Here is a 20,815-nt window from a genome sequence, read left to right as displayed (position 1 = left end):
ATCACACGCTGTTCCTCTGTAGATCACATGTTGTTCCTCTGTAGATCACATGCTGTTCCTCTGTAGATCACACGTTGCTCCTCTGTAGATCACACGTTGTTCCTCTGTAGATCACACGTTGTTCCTCTGTAGATCACACGTTGTTGCTCTGAAGATCACACGCTGTTCCTCTGTAGATCACACGCTGTTCCTCTGTAGATCACACAATGTTCCTCTGTAGATCACACGCTGTTCCTCTGTAGATCACACGTTGTTCCTCTGTAGATCACACGTTGTTCCTCTGTAGATCACACGCTGTTCCTCTGTAGATCACACACTGTTCCTCTGTAGATCACATGTTGTTCCTCTGTAGATCACACGTTGTTCCTCTGTAGATCACATGTTGTTCCTCTGTAGATCATATGCTCTTCCTCCTCTGTAGATCACACGCTGTTCCTCTGTAGATCACACACTGTTCCTCTGTAGATCACACACTGTTCCTGTGATGTTCCTCTGTAGATCACATGCTGTTCCTGTGATGTTCCTCTGTAGATCACATGCTGTTCCTCTGTAGATCACATGCTGTTCCTCTGTAGATCACACGCTGTTCCTCTTTAGATCACACGTTGTTCCTCTGTAGATCACACGTTGCTCCTCTGTAGACCACACGTTGTTCCTCTGTAGATCACACGTTGCTCCTCTGTAGATCACACGTTGCTCCTGTAGATCACACGTTGCTCCTCTGTAGATCACACGTTGCTCCTCTGTAGATCACACGTTGCTCCTTCGTAGATCACACGTTGCTCCTCTGTAGATCACACGTTGCTCCTGTAGATCACACGTTGCTCCTCTGTAGATCACACGTTTCTCCTCTGTAGATCACACGTTGCTCCTCTGTAGATCACACGTTGCTCCTCTGTAGATCACACGTTGCTCCTTCGTAGATCACACGATGCTCCTCTGTAGATCACACGTTGCTCCTCTGTAGATCACACGTTGCTCCCCTGTAGATCACACGTTGCTCCTCTGTAGATCACACGTTGCTCCTTCGTAGATCACACGTTGCTCCTCTGTAGATCACACGTTGCTCCTCTGTAGATCACACGTTGCTCCTCTGTAGATCACACGTTGCTCCTCTGTAGATCACACGTTGCTCCTGTAGATCACACGTTGCTCCTCTGTAGATCACACGTTGCTCCTCTGTAGATCACACGTTGCTCCTGTAGATCACACGTTGCTCCTCTGTAGATCACACGTTGCTCCTCTGTAGATCACACGTTGCTCCTGTAGATCACACGTTGCTCCTCTGTAGATCACACGTTGCTCCTCTGTAGATCACACGTTGCTCCTGTAGATCACACGTTGCTCCTCTGTAGATCACACGTTGCTCCTCTGTAGATCACACGTTGCTCCTTCGTAGATCACACGTTGCTCCTCTGTAGATCACACGTTGCTCCTGTAGATCACACGTTGCTCCTCTGTAGATCACACGTTTCTCCTCTGTAAATCACACGTTGCTCCTGTAGATCACACGTTGCTCCTCTGTAGATCACACGTTGCTCCTCTGTAGATCACACGTTGCTCCTGTAGATCACACGTTGCTCCTCTGTAGATCACACGTTGCTCCTCTGTAGATCACACGTTGCTCCTTCGTAGATCACACGTTGCTCCTCTGTAGATCACACGTTGCTCCTGTAGATCACACGTTGCTCCTCTGTAGATCACACGTTGCTCCTCTGTAGATCACACGCTGTTCCTCTGTAGATCACACGTTGCTCCTCTGTAGATCACACGTTGTTCCTCTGTAGATCACACGTTGCTCCTCTGTAGATCACAAGTTGTTCCTCTGTAGATCACACGCTGTTCCTCTGTAGATCACACGCTGTTCCTCTGTAGATCACACGCTGTTCCTCTGTAGATCACACGTTGTTCCTCTGTAGATCACACGTTGCTCCTCTGTATATCACATGTTGTTCCTCTGTAGATCACACGCTGTTCCTCTGTAGATCACACGCTGTTCCTCTGTAGATCACACGCTGTTCCTCTGTAGATCACACGTTGCTCCTCTGTAGATCACAGGCTGTTCCTCTGTAGATCACACGTTGTTCCTCTGTAGATCACACGCTGTTCCTCTGTAGATCACATGTTGTTCCTCTGTAGATCACATGCTGTTCCTCTGTAGATCACACGTTGCTCCTCTGTAGATCACACGTTGTTCCTCTGTAGATCACACGTTGTTCCTCTGTAGATCACACGTTGTTGCTCTGAAGATCACACGCTGTTCCTCTGTAGATCACACGCTGTTCCTCTGTAGATCACACGCTGTTCCTCTGTAGATCACATGCTGTTCCTCTGTAGATCACACGTTGTTCCTCTGTAGATCACACGCTGTTCCTCTGTAGATCACACGCTGTTCCTCTGTAGATCACACAATGTTCCTCTGTAGATCACACGCTGTTCCTCTGTAGATCACACGTTGTTCCTCTGTAGATCACACGTTGTTCCTCTGTAGATCACACGCTGTTCCTCTGTAGATCACACACTGTTCCTCTGTAGATCACATGTTGTTCCTCTGTAGATAACACGTTGTTCCTCTGTAGATCACATGTTGTTCCTCTGTAGATCATATGCTCTTCCTCTGTAGATCACATGCTGTTCCTCTGTAGATCACATGTTGTTCCTCTGTAGATCACACGTTGTTCCTCTGTAGATCACACGCTGTTCCTCTGTAGATCACACACTGTTCCTCTGTAGATCACACACTGTTCCTGTGATGTTCCTCTGTAGATCACATGCTGTTCCTGTGATGTTCCTCTGTAGATCACATGCTGTTCCTCTGTAGATCACATGCTGTTCCTCTGTAGATCACACGCTGTTCCTCCTTTAGATCACACGTTGTTCCTCTGTAGATCACACGTTGCTCCTCTGTAGACCACACGTTGTTCCTCTGTAGATCACACGTTGCTCCTCTGTAGATCACACGTTGCTCCTGTAGATCACACGTTGCTCCTCTGTAGATCACACGTTGCTCCTCTGTAGATCACACGTTGCTCCCTTCGTAGATCACACGTTGCTCCTCTGTAGATCACACGTTGCTCCTGTAGATCACACGTTGCTCCTCTGTAGATCACACGTTTCTCCTCTGTAGATCACACGTTGCTCCTGTAGATCACACGTTGCTCCTCTGTAGATCACACGTTGCTCCTCTGTAGATCACACGTTGCTCCTGTAGATCACACGTTGCTCCTCTGTAGATCACACGTTGCTCCTCTGTAGATCACACGTTGCTCCTTCGTAGATCACACGTTGCTCCTCTGTAGATCACACGTTGCTCCTGTAGATCACACGTTGCTCCTCTGTAGATCACACGTTGCTCCTCTGTAGATCACACGTTGCTCCTGTAGATCACACGTTGCTCCTCTGTAGATCACACGTTGCTCCTCTGTAGATCACACGTTGCTCCTGTAGATCACACGTTGCTCCTCTGTAGATCACACGTTGCTCCTCTGTAGATCACACGTTGCTCCTCTGTAGATCACACGTTGCTCCTGTAGATCACACGTTGCTCCTCTGTAGATCACACGTTGCTCCTCTGTAGATCACACGTTGCTCCTGTAGATCACACGTTGCTCCTCTGTAGATCACACGTTGCTCCTCTGTAGATCACACGTTGCTCCTGTAGATCACACGTTGCTCCTCTGTAGATCACACGTTGCTCCTCTGTAGATCACACGTTGCTCCTGTAGATCACACGTTGCTCCTCTGTAGATCACACGTTGCTCCTCTGTAGATCACACGTTGCTCCTCTGTAGATCACACGTTGCTCCTGTAGATCACACGTTGCTCCTCTGTAGATCACACGTTGCTCCTCTGTTGATCACACGTTTCTCCTCTGTAGATCACACGTTTCTCCTCTGTAGATCACACGTTGTTCCTCTGTAGATCACACGTTGCTCCTCTGTAGATCACACGTTGCTCCTCTGTAGATCACACGTTGCTCCTCTGTAGATCACACGTTTCTCCTCTGTAGATCACACGTTGCTCCTCTGTAGATCACACGTTGCTCCTCTGTAGATCACACGTTGTTCCTCTGTTCACACGTTGCTCCTCTGTAGATCACACGTTGCTCCTCTGTAGATCACACGTTGCTCCTCTGTAGATCACACGTTGCTCCTCTGTAGATCACACGTTGCTCCTCTGTAGATCACACGTTGCTCCTCTGTAGATCACACGTTGCTCCTCTGTAGATCACACGTTGCTCCTCTGTAGATCACACGTTGCTCCTCTGTAGATCACACGTTGCTCCTCTGTAGATCACACGTTGCTCCTCTGTAGATCACACGTTGCTCCTCTGTAGATCACACGTTGCTCCTCTGTAGATCACACGTTGCTCCTCTGTAGATCACACGTTGCTCCTCTGTAGATCACACGTTGCTCCTCTGTAGATCACACGTTGCTCCTCTGTAGATCACACGTTGCTCCTCTGTAGATCACACGTTGCTCCTCTGTAGATCACACGTTGCTCCTCTGTAGATCACACGTTGCTCCTCTGTAGATCACACGTTGCTCCTCTGTAGATCACACGTTGCTCCTCTGTAGATCACACGTTGCTCCTCTGTAGATCACACGTTGCTCCTCTGTAGATCACACGTTGCTCCTCTGTAGATCACACGTTGCTCCTCTGTAGATCACACGTTGCTCCTCTGTAGATCACACGTTGCTCCTCTGTAGATCACACGTTGCTCCTCTGTAGATCACACGTTGCTCCTCTGTAGATCACACGTTGCTCCTCTGTAGATCACACGTTGCTCCTCTGTAGATCACACGTTGCTCCTCTGTAGATCACACGTTGCTCCTCTGTAGATCACACGTTGCTCCTCTGTAGATCACACGTTGCTCCTCTGTAGATCACACGTTGCTCCTCTGTAGATCACACGTTGCTCCTCTGTAGATCACACGTTGCTCCTCTGTAGATCACACGTTGCTCCTCTGTAGATCACACGTTGCTCCTCTGTAGATCACACGTTGCTCCTCTGTAGATCACACGTTGCTCCTCTGTAGATCACACGTTGCTCCTCTGTAGATCACACGTTGCTCCTCTGTAGATCACACGTTGCTCCTCTGTAGATCACACGTTGCTCCTCTGTAGATCACACGTTGCTCCTCTGTAGATCACACGTTGCTCCTCTGTAGATCACACGTTGCTCCTCTGTAGATCACACGTTGCTCCTCTGTAGATCACACGTTGCTCCTCTGTAGATCACACGTTGCTCCTCTGTAGATCACACGTTGCTCCTCTGTAGATCACACGTTGCTCCTCTGTAGATCACACGTTGCTCCTCTGTAGATCACACGTTGCTCCTCTGTAGATCACACGTTGCTCCTCTGTAGATCACACGTTGCTCCTCTGTAGATCACACGTTGCTCCTCTGTAGATCACACGTTGCTCCTCTGTAGATCACACGTTGCTCCTCTGTAGATCACACGTTGCTCCTCTGTAGATCACACGTTGCTCCTCTGTAGATCACACGTTGCTCCTCTGTAGATCACACGTTGCTCCTCTGTAGATCACACGTTGCTCCTCTGTAGATCACACGTTGCTCCTCTGTAGATCACACGTTGCTCCTCTGTAGATCACACGTTGCTCCTCTGTAGATCACACGTTGCTCCTCTGTAGATCACACGTTGCTCCTCTGTAGATCACACGTTGCTCCTCTGTAGATCACACGTTGCTCCTCTGTAGATCACACGTTGCTCCTCTGTAGATCACACGTTGCTCCTCTGTAGATCACACGTTGCTCCTCTGTAGATCACACGTTGCTCCTCTGTAGATCACACGTTGCTCCTCTGTAGATCACACGTTGCTCCTCTGTAGATCACACGTTGCTCCTCTGTAGATCACACGTTGCTCCTCTGTAGATCACACGTTGCTCCTCTGTAGATCACACGTTGCTCCTCTGTAGATCACACGTTGCTCCTCTGTAGATCACACGTTGCTCCTCTGTAGATCACACGTTGCTCCTCTGTAGATCACACGTTGCTCCTCTGTAGATCACACGTTGCTCCTCTGTAGATCACACGTTGCTCCTCTGTAGATCACACGTTGCTCCTCTGTAGATCACACGTTGCTCCTCTGTAGATCACACGTTGCTCCTCTGTAGATCACACGTTGCTCCTCTGTAGATCACACGTTGCTCCTCTGTAGATCACACGTTGCTCCTCTGTAGATCACACGTTGCTCCTCTGTAGATCACACGTTGCTCCTCTGTAGATCACACGTTGCTCCTCTGTAGATCACACGTTGCTCCTCTGTAGATCACACGTTGCTCCTCTGTAGATCACACGTTGCTCCTCTGTAGATCACACGTTGCTCCTCTGTAGATCACACGTTGCTCCTCTGTAGATCACACGTTGCTCCTCTGTAGATCACACGTTGCTCCTCTGTAGATCACACGTTGCTCCTCTGTAGATCACACGTTGCTCCTCTGTAGATCACACGTTGCTCCTCTGTAGATCACACGTTGCTCCTCTGTAGATCACACGTTGCTCCTCTGTAGATCACACGTTGCTCCTCTGTAGATCACACGTTGCTCCTCTGTAGATCACACGTTGCTCCTCTGTAGATCACACGTTGCTCCTCTGTAGATCACACGTTGCTCCTCTGTAGATCACACGTTGCTCCTCTGTAGATCACACGTTGCTCCTCTGTAGATCACACGTTGCTCCTCTGTAGATCACACGTTGCTCCTCTGTAGATCACACGTTGCTCCTCTGTAGATCACACGTTGCTCCTCTGTAGATCACACGTTGCTCCTCTGTAGATCACACGTTGCTCCTCTGTAGATCACACGTTGCTCCTCTGTAGATCACACGTTGCTCCTCTGTAGATCACACGTTGCTCCTCTGTAGATCACACGTTGCTCCTCTGTAGATCACACGTTGCTCCTCTGTAGATCACACGTTGCTCCTCTGTAGATCACACGTTGCTCCTCTGTAGATCACACGTTGCTCCTCTGTAGATCACACGTTGCTCCTCTGTAGATCACACGTTGCTCCTCTGTAGATCACACGTTGCTCCTCTGTAGATCACACGTTGCTCCTCTGTAGATCACACGTTGCTCCTCTGTAGATCACACGTTGCTCCTCTGTAGATCACACGTTGCTCCTCTGTAGATCACACGTTGCTCCTGTAGATCACACGTTGCTCCTCTGTAGATCACACGTTGCTCCTGTAGATCACACGTTGCTCCTCTGTAGATCACACGTTGCTCCTCTGTAGATCACACGTTGCTCCTCTGTAGATCACACGTTGCTCCTCTGTAGATCACACGTTGCTCCTCTGTAGATCACACGTTGCTCCTCTGTAGATCACACGTTGCTCCTCTGTAGATCACACGTTGCTCCTCTGTAGATCACACGTTGCTCCTCTGTAGATCACACGTTGCTCCTCTGTAGATCACACGTTGCTCCTCTGTAGATCACACGTTGCTCCTCTGTAGATCACACGTTGCTCCTCTGTAGATCACACGTTGCTCCTCTGTAGATCACACGTTGCTCCTCTGTAGATCACACGTTGCTCCTCTGTAGATCACACGTTGCTCCTCTGTAGATCACACGTTGCTCCTCTGTAGATCACACGTTGCTCCTCTGTAGATCACACGTTGCTCCTCTGTAGATCACACGTTGCTCCTCTGTAGATCACACGTTGCTCCTCTGTAGATCACACGTTGCTCCTCTGTAGATCACACGTTGCTCCTCTGTAGATCACACGTTGCTCCTCTGTAGATCACACGTTGCTCCTCTGTAGATCACACGTTGCTCCTCTGTAGATCACACGTTGCTCCTCTGTAGATCACACGTTGCTCCTCTGTAGATCACACGTTGCTCCTCTGTAGATCACACGTTGCTCCTCTGTAGATCACACGTTGCTCCTCTGTAGATCACACGTTGCTCCTCTGTAGATCACACGTTGCTCCTCTGTAGATCACACGTTGCTCCTCTGTAGATCACACGTTGCTCCTCTGTAGATCACACGTTGCTCCTCTGTAGATCACACGTTGCTCCTCTGTAGATCACACGTTGCTCCTCTGTAGATCACACGTTGCTCCTCTGTAGATCACACGTTGCTCCTCTGTAGATCACACGTTGCTCCTCTGTAGATCACACGTTGCTCCTCTGTAGATCACACGTTGCTCCTCTGTAGATCACACGTTGCTCCTCTGTAGATCACACGTTGCTCCTCTGTAGATCACACGTTGCTCCTCTGTAGATCACACGTTGCTCCTCTGTAGATCACACGTTGCTCCTCTGTAGATCACACGTTGCTCCTCTGTAGATCACACGTTGCTCCTCTGTAGATCACACGTTGCTCCTCTGTAGATCACACGTTGCTCCTCTGTAGATCACACGTTGCTCCTCTGTAGATCACACGTTGCTCCTCTGTAGATCACACGTTGCTCCTCTGTAGATCACACGTTGCTCCTCTGTAGATCACACGTTGCTCCTCTGTAGATCACACGTTGCTCCTCTGTAGATCACACGTTGCTCCTCTGTAGATCACACGTTGCTCCTCTGTAGATCACACGTTGCTCCTCTGTAGATCACACGTTGCTCCTCTGTAGATCACACGTTGCTCCTCTGTAGATCACACGTTGCTCCTCTGTAGATCACACGTTGCTCCTCTGTAGATCACACGTTGCTCCTCTGTAGATCACACGTTGCTCCTCTGTAGATCACACGTTGCTCCTCTGTAGATCACACGTTGCTCCTCTGTAGATCACACGTTGCTCCTCTGTAGATCACACGTTGCTCCTCTGTAGATCACACGTTGCTCCTCTGTAGATCACACGTTGCTCCTCTGTAGATCACACGTTGCTCCTCTGTAGATCACACGTTGCTCCTCTGTAGATCACACGTTGCTCCTCTGTAGATCACACGTTGCTCCTCTGTAGATCACACGTTGCTCCTCTGTAGATCACACGTTGCTCCTCTGTAGATCACACGTTGCTCCTCTGTAGATCACACGTTGCTCCTCTGTAGATCACACGTTGCTCCTCTGTAGATCACACGTTGCTCCTCTGTAGATCACACGTTGCTCCTCTGTAGATCACACGTTGCTCCTCTGTAGATCACACGTTGCTCCTCTGTAGATCACACGTTGCTCCTCTGTAGATCACACGTTGCTCCTCTGTAGATCACACGTTGCTCCTCTGTAGATCACACGTTGCTCCTCTGTAGATCACACGTTGCTCCTCTGTAGATCACACGTTGCTCCTCTGTAGATCACACGTTGCTCCTCTGTAGATCACACGTTGCTCCTCTGTAGATCACACGTTGCTCCTCTGTAGATCACACGTTGCTCCTCTGTAGATCACACGTTGCTCCTCTGTAGATCACACGTTGCTCCTCTGTAGATCACACGTTGCTCCTCTGTAGATCACACGTTGCTCCTCTGTAGATCACACGTTGCTCCTCTGTAGATCACACGTTGCTCCTCTGTAGATCACACGTTGCTCCTCTGTAGATCACACGTTGCTCCTCTGTAGATCACACGTTGCTCCTCTGTAGATCACACGTTGCTCCTCTGTAGATCACACGTTGCTCCTCTGTAGATCACACGTTGCTCCTCTGTAGATCACACGTTGCTCCTCTGTAGATCACACGTTGCTCCTCTGTAGATCACACGTTGCTCCTCTGTAGATCACACGTTGCTCCTCTGTAGATCACACGTTGCTCCTCTGTAGATCACACGTTGCTCCTCTGTAGATCACACGTTGCTCCTCTGTAGATCACACGTTGCTCCTCTGTAGATCACACGTTGCTCCTCTGTAGATCACACGTTGCTCCTCTGTAGATCACACGTTGCTCCTCTGTAGATCACACGTTGCTCCTCTGTAGATCACACGTTGCTCCTCTGTAGATCACACGTTGCTCCTCTGTAGATCACACGTTGCTCCTCTGTAGATCACACGTTGCTCCTCTGTAGATCACACGTTGCTCCTCTGTAGATCACACGTTGCTCCTCTGTAGATCACACGTTGCTCCTCTGTAGATCACACGTTGCTCCTCTGTAGATCACACGTTGCTCCTCTGTAGATCACACGTTGCTCCTCTGTAGATCACACGTTGCTCCTCTGTAGATCACACGTTGCTCCTCTGTAGATCACACGTTGCTCCTCTGTAGATCACACGTTGCTCCTCTGTAGATCACACGTTGCTCCTCTGTAGATCACACGTTGCTCCTCTGTAGATCACACGTTGCTCCTCTGTAGATCACACGTTGCTCCTCTGTAGATCACACGTTGCTCCTCTGTAGATCACACGTTGCTCCTCTGTAGATCACACGTTGCTCCTCTGTAGATCACACGTTGCTCCTCTGTAGATCACACGTTGCTCCTCTGTAGATCACACGTTGCTCCTCTGTAGATCACACGTTGCTCCTCTGTAGATCACACGTTGCTCCTCTGTAGATCACACGTTGCTCCTCTGTAGATCACACGTTGCTCCTCTGTAGATCACACGTTGCTCCTCTGTAGATCACACGTTGCTCCTCTGTAGATCACACGTTGCTCCTCTGTAGATCACACGTTGCTCCTCTGTAGATCACACGTTGCTCCTCTGTAGATCACACGTTGCTCCTCTGTAGATCACACGTTGCTCCTCTGTAGATCACACGTTGCTCCTCTGTAGATCACACGTTGCTCCTCTGTAGATCACACGTTGCTCCTCTGTAGATCACACGTTGCTCCTCTGTAGATCACACGTTGCTCCTCTGTAGATCACACGTTGCTCCTCTGTAGATCACACGTTGCTCCTCTGTAGATCACACGTTGCTCCTCTGTAGATCACACGTTGCTCCTCTGTAGATCACACGTTGCTCCTCTGTAGATCACACGTTGCTCCTCTGTAGATCACACGTTGCTCCTCTGTAGATCACACGTTGCTCCTCTGTAGATCACACGTTGCTCCTCTGTAGATCACACGTTGCTCCTCTGTAGATCACACGTTGCTCCTCTGTAGATCACACGTTGCTCCTCTGTAGATCACACGTTGCTCCTCTGTAGATCACACGTTGCTCCTCTGTAGATCACACGTTGCTCCTCTGTAGATCACACGTTGCTCCTCTGTAGATCACACGTTGCTCCTCTGTAGATCACACGTTGCTCCTCTGTAGATCACACGTTGCTCCTCTGTAGATCACACGTTGCTCCTCTGTAGATCACACGTTGCTCCTCTGTAGATCACACGTTGCTCCTCTGTAGATCACACGTTGCTCCTCTGTAGATCACACGTTGCTCCTCTGTAGATCACACGTTGCTCCTCTGTAGATCACACGTTGTTCCTCTGTAGATCACACGTTGCTCCTCTGTAGATCACACGTTGCTCCTCTGTAGATCACACGTTTCTCCTCTGTAGATCACACGTTGTTCCTCTGTAGATCACACGTTGCTCCTCTGTAGATCACACGTTGCTCCTCTGTAGATCACACGTTGCTCCTCTGTAGATCACACGTTGCTCCTCTGTAGATCACACGTTGTTCCTCTGTAGATCACACGTTGCTCCTCTGTAGATCACACGTTTCTCCTCTGTAGATCACACGTTGCTCCTCTGTAGATCACACGTTGCTCCTCTGTAGATCACACGTTGCTCCTCTGTAGATCACACGTTGCTCCTCTGTAGATCACACGTTGCTCCTGTAGATCACACGTTGCTCCTCTGTAGATCACACGTTGCTCCTCTGTAGATCACACGTTGCTCCTCTGTAGATCACACGTTGCTCCTCTGTAGATCACACGTTGCTCCTCTGTAGATCACACGTTGCTCTTGTGCAGGAGAGAAGACGGATGGGCTGATGGGCGTGTCGGAGCTGATAGTGGCCACCTCGGTGCAGGGCCTGGTGTTCGCGGTGCTCGGTGCTCAGCCTCTGCTCATCGTGGGCTTCTCGGGGCCCCTGCTGGTCTTTGAAGAGGCCTTCTTCAACGTGAGTCCTCCACAGGCTCCGTTCTCCTGAGCGCCTGCACAACCTGACTCTGTGCTGTAGTTCTGCCAGGCACTGGGCGTTGAGTACCTGACGGCCCGGCTCTGGGTGGGGCTGTGGTTGCTGCTTATCGTCGTGGTAACCGTGGCGCTGGAGGGAAGCGTTCTGGTGCGACACGTTTCTCGCTTCACTCAAGAAATCTTCTCAGTCCTCATCTCCCTCATCTTCATCTACGAGACCTTTGTCAAGCTCTTCAAGGTCAGATCCTGCTCCGAACATGTTCCACCTGTCAGGGGGAGAGGGGGGGACTGTCAGGGTGAGGGGGGGACTGTCAGGGGGAGGGGGGGACTGTCAGGGTGAGTGGGGGACTGTCAGGGTGAGGGGGGGACTGTCAGGGGGAGGGGGGGACTGTCAGGGTGAGGGGGGACTGTCAGGGTGAGGGGGGGACTGTCAGGGTGAGGGGGGGACTGTCAGGGGGAGGGGTGAGGGGGGGACTGTCAGGGTGAGTGGGGGACTTTCAGGGTGAGGGGGGGACTGTCAGGGAGAGGGGGGGACTGTCAGGGTGAGGGGGGGACTGTCAGGGAGAGGGGGGGACTGTCAGGGTGAGGGGGGGACTGTCAGGGTGAGTGGGGGACTTTCAGGGTGAGGGGGGGACTGTCAGGGTGAGGGGGGGACTGTCAGGGTGAGGGGTGAGGGGGGGACTGTCAGGGTGAGTGGGGGACTGTCAGGGAGAGGGGGGGACTGTCAGGGGGAGGGGTGAGGGGGGGACTTTCAGGGTGAGGGGGGGACTGTCAGGGAGAGGGGGGGACTGTCAGGGTGAGGGGGGGACTGTCAGGGTGAGTGGGGGACTTTCAGGGTGAGGGGGGGACTGTCAGGGTGAGGGGGGGACTGTCAGGGTGAGGGGGGGACTGTCAGGGGGAGGGGTGAGTGGGGGACTGTCAGGGTGAGGGGGGGACTGTCAGGGAGAGGGGGGGACTGTCAGGGTGAGGGGGGGACTGTCAGGGTGAGGGGGGGACTGTCAGGGGGAGGGGTGAGTGGGGGACTGTCAGGGTGAGGGGGGGACTGTCAGGGTGAGGGGGGGACTGTCAGGGAGAGGGGGGGACTGTCAGGGGGAGGGGTGAGGGGGGGACTGTCAGGGTGAGTGGGGGACTTTCAGGGTGAGGGGGGGACTGTCAGGGTGAGGGGGGGACTGTCAGGGTGAGGGGGGGACTGTCAGGGGGAGGGGTGAGTGGGGGACTGTCAGGGTGAGTGGGGGACTTTCAGGGTGAGGGGGGGACTGTCAGGGAGAGGGGGGGACTGTCAGGGTGAGGGGGGGACTGTCAGGGTGAGGGGGGGACTGTCAGGGGGAGGGGTGAGTGGGGGACTGTCAGGGTGAGGGGGGGACTGTCAGGGTGAGGGGGGGACTGTCAGGGTGAGGGGGGGACTGTCAGGGTGAGGGGGGGACTGTCAGGGTGAGTGGGGGACTGTCAGGGTGAGGGGGGGACTGTCAGGGGGAGGGGGGGACTGTCAGGGTGAGGGGGGACTGTCAGGGTGAGGGGGGGACTGTCAGGGTGAGGGGGGGGACTGTCAGGGTGAGTGGGGGACTTTCAGGGTGAGGGGGGGACTGTCAGGGAGAGGGGGGGACTGTCAGGGTGAGGGGGGGACTGTCAGGGTGAGTGGGGGACTTTCAGGTTGAGGGGGGGACTGTCAGGGTGAGGGGGGGACTGTCAGGGTGAGGGGGGGACTGTCAGGGGGAGGGGTGAGTGGGGGACTGTCAGGGTGAGTGGGGGACTTTCAGGGTGAGGGGGGGACTGTCAGGGAGAGGGGGGACTGTCAGGGTGAGGGGGGGACTGTCAGGGTGAGGGGGGACTGTCAGGGTGAGGGGGGACTGTCAGGGTGAGTGGGGGACTTTCAGGGTGAGGGGGGGACTGTCAGGGAGAGGGGGGGACTGTCAGGGGGAGGGGTGAGTGGGGGACTGTCAGGGTGAGTGGGGGACTTTCAGGGTGAGGGGGGGACTGTCAGGGAGAGGGGGGGACTGTCAGGGTGAGGGGGGGACTGTCAGGGTGAGGGGGGGACTGTCAGGGGGAGGGGGGGACTGTCAGGGTGAGTGGGGGACTTTCAGGGTGAGGGGGGGACTGTCAGGGTGAGGGGGGGACTGTCAGGGGGAGGGGTGAGTGGGGGACTGTCAGGGTGAGTGGGGGACTTTCAGGGTGAGGGGGGGACTGTCAGGGAGAGGGGGGGACTGTCAGGGTGAGGGGGGGACTGTCAGGGTGAGGGGGGGACTGTCAGGGTGAGGGGGGGACTGTCAGGGTGAGGGGGGGACTGTCAGGGGGAGGGGGGGACTGTCAGGGTGAGGGGGGGACTGTCAGGGTGAGGGGGGGACTGTCAGGGTGAGGGGGGGACTGTCAGGGTGAGTGGGGGACTTTCAGGGTGAGGGGGGGACTGTCAGGGAGAGGGGGGGACTGTCAGGGTGAGGGGGGGACTGTCAGGGTGAGTGGGGGACTTTCAGGGTGAGGGGGGGACTGTCAGGGTGAGGGGGGGACTGTCAGGGGGAGGGGTGAGTGGGGGACTGTCAGGGTGAGTGGGGGACTTTCAGGGTGAGGGGGGGACTGTCAGGGTGAGGGGGGGACTGTCAGGGTGAGGGGGGGACTGTCAGGGTGAGTGGGGGACTTTCAGGGTGAGGGGGGGACTGTCAGGGAGAGGGGGGGACTGTCAGGGTGAGGGGGGGACTGTCAGGGTGAGTGGGGGACTTTCAGGGTGAGGGGGGGACTTTCAGGGTGAGGGGGGGACTGTCAGGGTGAGGGGGGGACTGTCAGGGTGAGGGGGGGACTGTCAGGGTGAGGGGGGACTGTCAGGGTGAGTGGGGGACTTTCAGGGTGAGGGGGGGACTGTCAGGGTGAGGGGGGGACTGTCAGGGGGAGGGGTGAGTGGGGGACTGTCAGGGTGAGTGGGGGACTTTCAGGGTGAGGGGGGGACTGTCAGGGAGAGGGGGGGACTGTCAGGGTGAGGGGGGGACTGTCAGGGTGAGGGGGGGACTGTCAGGGGGAGGGGTGAGTGGGGGACTGTCAGGGTGAGTGGGGGACTTTCAGGGTGAGGGGGGGACTGTCAGGGAGAGGGGGGGACTGTCAGGGTGAGGGGGGGACTGTCAGGGTGAGGGGGGGACTGTCAGGGGGAGGGGTGAGTGGGGGACTGTCAGGGTGAGGGGGGGACTGTCAGGGTGAGGGGGGGACTGTCAGGGGGAGGGGTGAGTGGGGGACTGTCAGGGTGAGGGGGGGACTGTCAGGGTGAGGGGGGGACTGTCAGGGAGAGGGGGGGACTGTCAGGGGGAGGGGTGAGGGGGGGACTGTCAGGGTGAGTGGGGGACTTTCAGGGTGAGGGGGGGACTGTCAGGGTGAGGGGGGGACTGTCAGGGTGAGGGGGGGACTGTCAGGGTGAGGGGGGGACTGTCAGGGGGAGGGGTGAGTGGGGGACTGTCAGGGTGAGTGGGGGACTTTCAGGGTGAGGGGGGGACTGTCAGGGAGAGGGGGGGACTGTCAGGGTGAGGGGGGGACTGTCAGGGTGAGGGGGGGACTGTCAGGGGGAGGGGTGAGTGGGGGACTGTCAGGGTGAGGGGGGGACTGTCAGGGTGAGGGGGGGACTGTCAGGGTGAGTGGGGGACTGTCAGGGTGAGGGGGGGACTGTCAGGGGGAGGGGGGGACTGTCAGGGTGAGGGGGGGACTGTCAGGGTGAGGGGGGGACTGTCAGGGTGAGTGGGGGACTTTCAGGGTGAGGGGGGGACTGTCAGGGAGAGGGGGGGACTGTCAGGGTGAGGGGGGGACTGTCAGGGTGAGGGGGGGACTGTCAGGGTGAGTGGGGGACTGTCAGGGTGAGGGGGGGACTGTCAGGGGGAGGGGTGAGTGGGGGACTGTCAGGGTGAGTGGGGGACTTTCAGGGTGAGGGGGGGACTGTCAGGGAGAGGGGGGGACTGTCAGGGTGAGGGGGGACTGTCAGGGTGAGTGGGGGACTTTCAGGGTGAGGGGGGGACTGTCAGGGAGAGGGGGGGACTGTCAGGGTGAGGGGGGGACTGTCAGGGTGAGTGGGGGACTTTCAGGGTGAGGGGGGGACTGTCAGGGTGAGGGGGGGACTGTCAGGGGGAGGGGTGAGTGGGGGACTGTCAGGGTGAGTGGGGGACTTTCAGGGTGAGGGGGGGACTGTCAGGGAGAGGGGGGGACTGTCAGGGTGAGGGGGGACTGTCAGGGTGAGGGGGGGACTGTCAGGGGGAGGGGGGGACTGTCAGGGTGAGTGGGGGACTTTCAGGGTGAGGGGGGGACTGTCAGGGTGAGGGGGGGACTGTCAGGGGGAGGGGTGAGTGGGGGACTGTCAGGGTGAGTGGGGGACTTTCAGGGTGAGGGGGGGACTGTCAGGGAGAGGGGGGGACTGTCAGGGTGAGGGGGGGACTGTCAGGGTGAGGGGGGGACTGTCAGGGTGAGGGGGGGACTATCAGGGTGAGGGGGGGACTGTCAGGGTGAGTGGGGGACTTTCAGGGTGAGGGGGGGACTGTCAGGGAGAGGGGGGGACTGTCAGGGTGAGGGGGGGACTGTCAGGGTGAGTGGGGGACTTTCAGGGTGAGGGGGGGACTGTCAGGGTGAGGGGGGGACTGTCAGGGGGAGGGGTGAGTGGGGGACTGTCAGGGTGAGTGGGGGACTTTCAGGGTGAGGGGGGGACTGTCAGGGTGAGGGGGGGACTGTCAGGGTGAGGGGGGGACTGTCAGGGTGAGTGGGGGACTTTCAGGGTGAGGGGGGGACTGTCAGGGAGAGGGGGGGACTGTCAGGGTGAGGGGGGGACTGTCAGGGTGAGTGGGGGACTTTCAGGGTGAGGGGGGGACTGTCAGGGTGAGGGGGGACTGTCAGGGAGAGGGGGGGACTGTCAGGGTGAGGGGGGGACTGTCAGGGTGAGGGGGGGACTGTCAGGGGGAGGGGTGAGTGGGGGACTGTCAGGGTGAGTGGGGGACTTTCAGGGTGAGGGGGGGACTGTCAGGGAGAGGGGGGGACTGTCAGGGTGAGGGGGGGACTGTCAGGGTGAGGGGGGGACTGTCAGGGGGAGGGGTGAGTGGGGGACTGTCAGGGTGAGGGGGGGACTGTCAGGGTGAGGGGGGGACTGTCAGGGGGAGGGGTGAGTGGGGGACTGTCAGGGTGAGGGGGGGACTGTCAGGGTGAGGGGGGGACTGTCAGGGAGAGGGGGGGACTGTCAGGGGGAGGGGTGAGGGGGGGACTGTCAGGGTGAGTGGGGGACTTTCAGGGTGAGGGGGGGACTGTCAGGGTGAGGGGGGGACTGTCAGGGTGAGGGGGGGACTGTCAGGGTGAGGGGGGGACTGTCAGGGGGAGGGGTGAGTGGGGGACTGTCAGGGTGAGTGGGGGACTTTCAGGGTGAGGGGGGGACTGTCAGGGAGAGGGGGGGACTGTCAGGGTGAGGGGGGGACTGTCAGGGTGAGGGGGGGACTGTCAGGGGGAGGGGTGAGTGGGGGACTGTCAGGGTGAGGGGGGGACTGTCAGGGTGAGGGGGGGACTGTCAGGGTGAGTGGGGGACTGTCAGGGTGAGGGGGGGACTGTCAGGGGGAGGGGGGGACTGTCAGGGTGAGGGGGGGACTGTCAGGGTGAGGGGGGGACTGTCAGGGTGAGTGGGGGACTTTCAGGGTGAGGGGGGGACTGTCAGGGAGAGGGGGGGACTGTCAGGGTGAGGGGGGGACTGTCAGGGTGAGGGGGGGACTGTCAGGGTGAGTGGGGGACTGTCAGGGTGAGGGGGGGACTGTCAGGGGGAGGGGTGAGTGGGGGACTGTCAGGGTGAGTGGGGGACTTTCAGGGTGAGGGGGGGACTGTCAGGGAGAGGGGGGGACTGTCAGGGTGAGGGGGGACTGTCAGGGTGAGTGGGGGACTTTCAGGGTGAGGGGGGGACTGTCAGGGAGAGGGGGGGACTGTCAGGGTGAGGGGGGGACTGTCAGGGTGAGTGGGGGACTTTCAGGGTGAGGGGGGGACTGTCAGGGTGAGGGGGGGACTGTCAGGGGGAGGGGTGAGTGGGGGACTGTCAGGGTGAGTGGGGGACTTTCAGGGTGAGGGGGGGACTGTCAGGGAGAGGGGGGGACTGTCAGGGTGAGGGGGGACTGTCAGGGTGAGGGGGGGACTGTCAGGGGGAGGGGGGGACTGTCAGGGTGAGTGGGGGACTTTCAGGGTGAGGGGGGGACTGTCAGGGTGAGGGGGGGACTGTCAGGGGGAGGGGTGAGTGGGGGACTGTCAGGGTGAGTGGGGGACTTTCAGGGTGAGGGGGGGACTGTCAGGGAGAGGGGGGGACTGTCAGGGTGAGGGGGGGACTGTCAGGGTGAGGGGGGGACTGTCAGGGGGAGGGGGGGACTGTCAGGGTGAGGGGGGGACTGTCAGGGTGAGGGGGGGACTATCAGGGTGAGGGGGGGACTGTCAGGGTGAGTGGGGGACTTTCAGGGTGAGGGGGGGACTGTCAGGGAGAGGGGGGGACTGTCAGGGTGAGGGGGGGACTGTCAGGGTGAGTGGGGGACTTTCAGGGTGAGGGGGGGACTGTCAGGGTGAGGGGGGGACTGTCAGGGGGAGGGGTGAGTGGGGGACTGTCAGGGTGAGTGGGGGACTTTCAGGGTGAGGGGGGGACTGTCAGGGTGAGGGGGGGACTGTCAGGGTGAGGGGGGGACTGTCAGGGTGAGTGGGGGACTTTCAGGGTGAGGGGGGGACTGTCAGGGAGAGGGGGGGACTGTCAGGGTGAGGGGGGGACTGTCAGGGTGAGTGGGGGACTTTCAGGGTGAGGGGGGGACTGTCAGGGTGAGGGGGGGACTGTCAGGGTGAGTGGGGGACTTTCAGGGTGAGGGGGGGACTGTCAGGGAGAGGGGGGGACTGTCAGGGTGAGGGGGGGACTGTCAGGGTGAGGGGGGGACTGTCAGGGGGAGGGGTGAGTGGGGGACTGTCAGGGGGAGGGGGGGACTGTCAGGGTGAGTGGGGGACTGTCAGGGTGAGGGGGGGACTGTCAGGGGGAGGGGGGACTGTCAGGGGGAGGGGGGGACTGTCAGGGTGAGGGGGGGACTGTCAGGGTGAGGGGGGGACTGTCAGGGTGAGGGGGGGACTGTCAGGGTGAGTGGGGGACTTTCAGGGTGAGGGGGGGACTGTCAGGGAGAGGGGGGGACTGTCAGGGTGAGGGGGGGACTGTCAGGGTGAGGGGGGGACTGTCAGGGGGAGGGGTGAGTGGGGGACTGTCAGGGTGAGTGGGGGACTTTCAGGGTGAGGGGGGGACTGTCAGGGTGAGGGGGGGACTGTCAGGGGGAGGGGTGAGTGGGGGACTTTCAGGGTGAGGGGGGGACTGTCAGGGAGAGGGGGGACTGTCAGGGTGAGGGGGGGACTGTCAGGGTGAGGGGGGGACTGTCAGGGGGAGGGGGGGACTGTCAGGGTGAGTGGGGGACTTTCAGGGAGAGGGGGGGACTGTCAGGGTGAGGGGGGGACTGTCAGGGTGAGGGGGGGACTGTCAGGGGGAGGGGTGAGTGGGGGACTGTCAGGGGGAGGGGGGGACTGTCAGGGTGAGTGGGGGACTGTCAGGGGGAGGGGGGGACTGTCAGGGGGAGGGGGGGACTGTCAGGGGGAGGGGGGGCTGTCAGGGGGAGGGGGGGATGGTCCAACATCAGGACTTGACAGTGGGGCGGGGCTCCTCTGCTGGAGGCGGAGACACCGCCTGAGGAAGAGGAGGAGTCTGAATTGCTGACCTCATGACGTGAATAAAAGATGTTGACTTTTAGTTGGTGGAGCGTCGGCTCTAACCCGGGTCTCGCTGTGACAGATTTTCCTGCAGTTTCCTCTGACTGGATGTCTCCGTGACAACGGCTCTGAGGCGTTGGATTGGCTGAACACAACAGAGCCCTCTGGTTGGTTGAACAGCTCATCTGTAGCGGTGCATTCTGGGAGGGTGAGGCCAAACACAGCGCTGCTGTCTCTGCTCCTGATGCTCGGGACGTACCTGAGCGCCTTCTACCTGCGCAAACTCAAGAACTCTGCACTGTTCCCTGGACAGGTGAGCATGGCAGGGCCTCTCCTGTAACTCCTGCTCACGGCAGGTCCTAAAAGAGCCATAAAAAGCTTTAACTGGTTGAAAATGCAGCAGTAAGATTACAAGAGGAACTAAAAGAAGAAGCACATGAGGCCGGTGCTGGAGTCTCTTCACTGGCTCCAGTTTAGAATCACATTTAAACTCCTCCTCCTGATTTACAAAGCCATTAATGACATGGCCCCTCCCACCTCAAAGATGCTCTAGAACCATCTCATCCAATCAGAGCTCTTCACTCTCAACATGCTTCTGGTGGTGCCAAGAGTCTCTAAAAGCTCAGGAGGAGCTAGAGTCCTGTCCATGTGAAAGAGGCCGAGTCTCTTCATTTAAGTCCAGGATGAAACGTTCCTCTTGAAATGACTCATGGTCAGAGCAGAAACACTGACTCATATAAACTCTGTGTGTCTCAGGTCAGAAGAACCATAGGAGACTTTGGAGTTCCAATCTCCATCTTCATCATGGTCCTGCTGGACTACACCATCAAGGACACTTACACCCAGGTCTGAACCAGGTCTAAACCAGGACTGAACCAGGACTAAACCAGGTCTAAACCAGGACTAAACCAGGTCTAAACCAGAACTAAACCAGGTCTGAACCAGAACTAAACCAGAACTAAACCAGGTCTGAACCAGAACTAAACCAGGACTGAACCAGGTCTGAACCAGGACTGAACCAGGTCTAAACCAGGACTAAACCAGGACTAAACCAGGACTGAACCAGGTCTGAACCAGGACTGAACCAGGTCTAAACCAGGTCTAAACCAGGACTAAACCAGGTCTAAACCAGGACTAAACC

At 56.4% G+C, this 20,815-nt stretch overlaps 1 protein-coding gene across 1 annotated transcript in view; it reads left to right on the top strand.

Moving 5' to 3' along the window:
* LOC140376944 (anion exchange protein 2-like) overlaps window positions 1-20,561 on the top strand; it is a 76,042-nt gene extending 55,481 nt beyond the window's left edge. The window contains exons 4-7 of the mRNA XM_072462184.1: window positions 11,811-11,959; window positions 12,020-12,214; window positions 19,757-19,987; window positions 20,431-20,561. Coding sequence (XP_072318285.1) covers window positions 11,811-11,959; window positions 12,020-12,214; window positions 19,757-19,987; window positions 20,431-20,526 — 671 coding nt within the window. The 3' untranslated portion in view covers window positions 20,527-20,561. The remainder of the gene's footprint in view (window positions 1-11,810; window positions 11,960-12,019; window positions 12,215-19,756; window positions 19,988-20,430) is intronic.
* Window positions 20,562-20,815: the final 254 nt, after the last annotated feature.

Source organism: Eucyclogobius newberryi, unplaced genomic scaffold, assembly GCF_026437365.1.
Source record: "Eucyclogobius newberryi isolate DKJ021-1_F unplaced genomic scaffold, fEucNew1.0.hap1 SCAF_39, whole genome shotgun sequence".
NCBI classification, from domain to species: Eukaryota; Metazoa; Chordata; class Actinopteri; order Gobiiformes; family Gobiidae; genus Eucyclogobius; species Eucyclogobius newberryi.
This window is presented reverse-complemented; position numbering and strand designations above follow the sequence as displayed.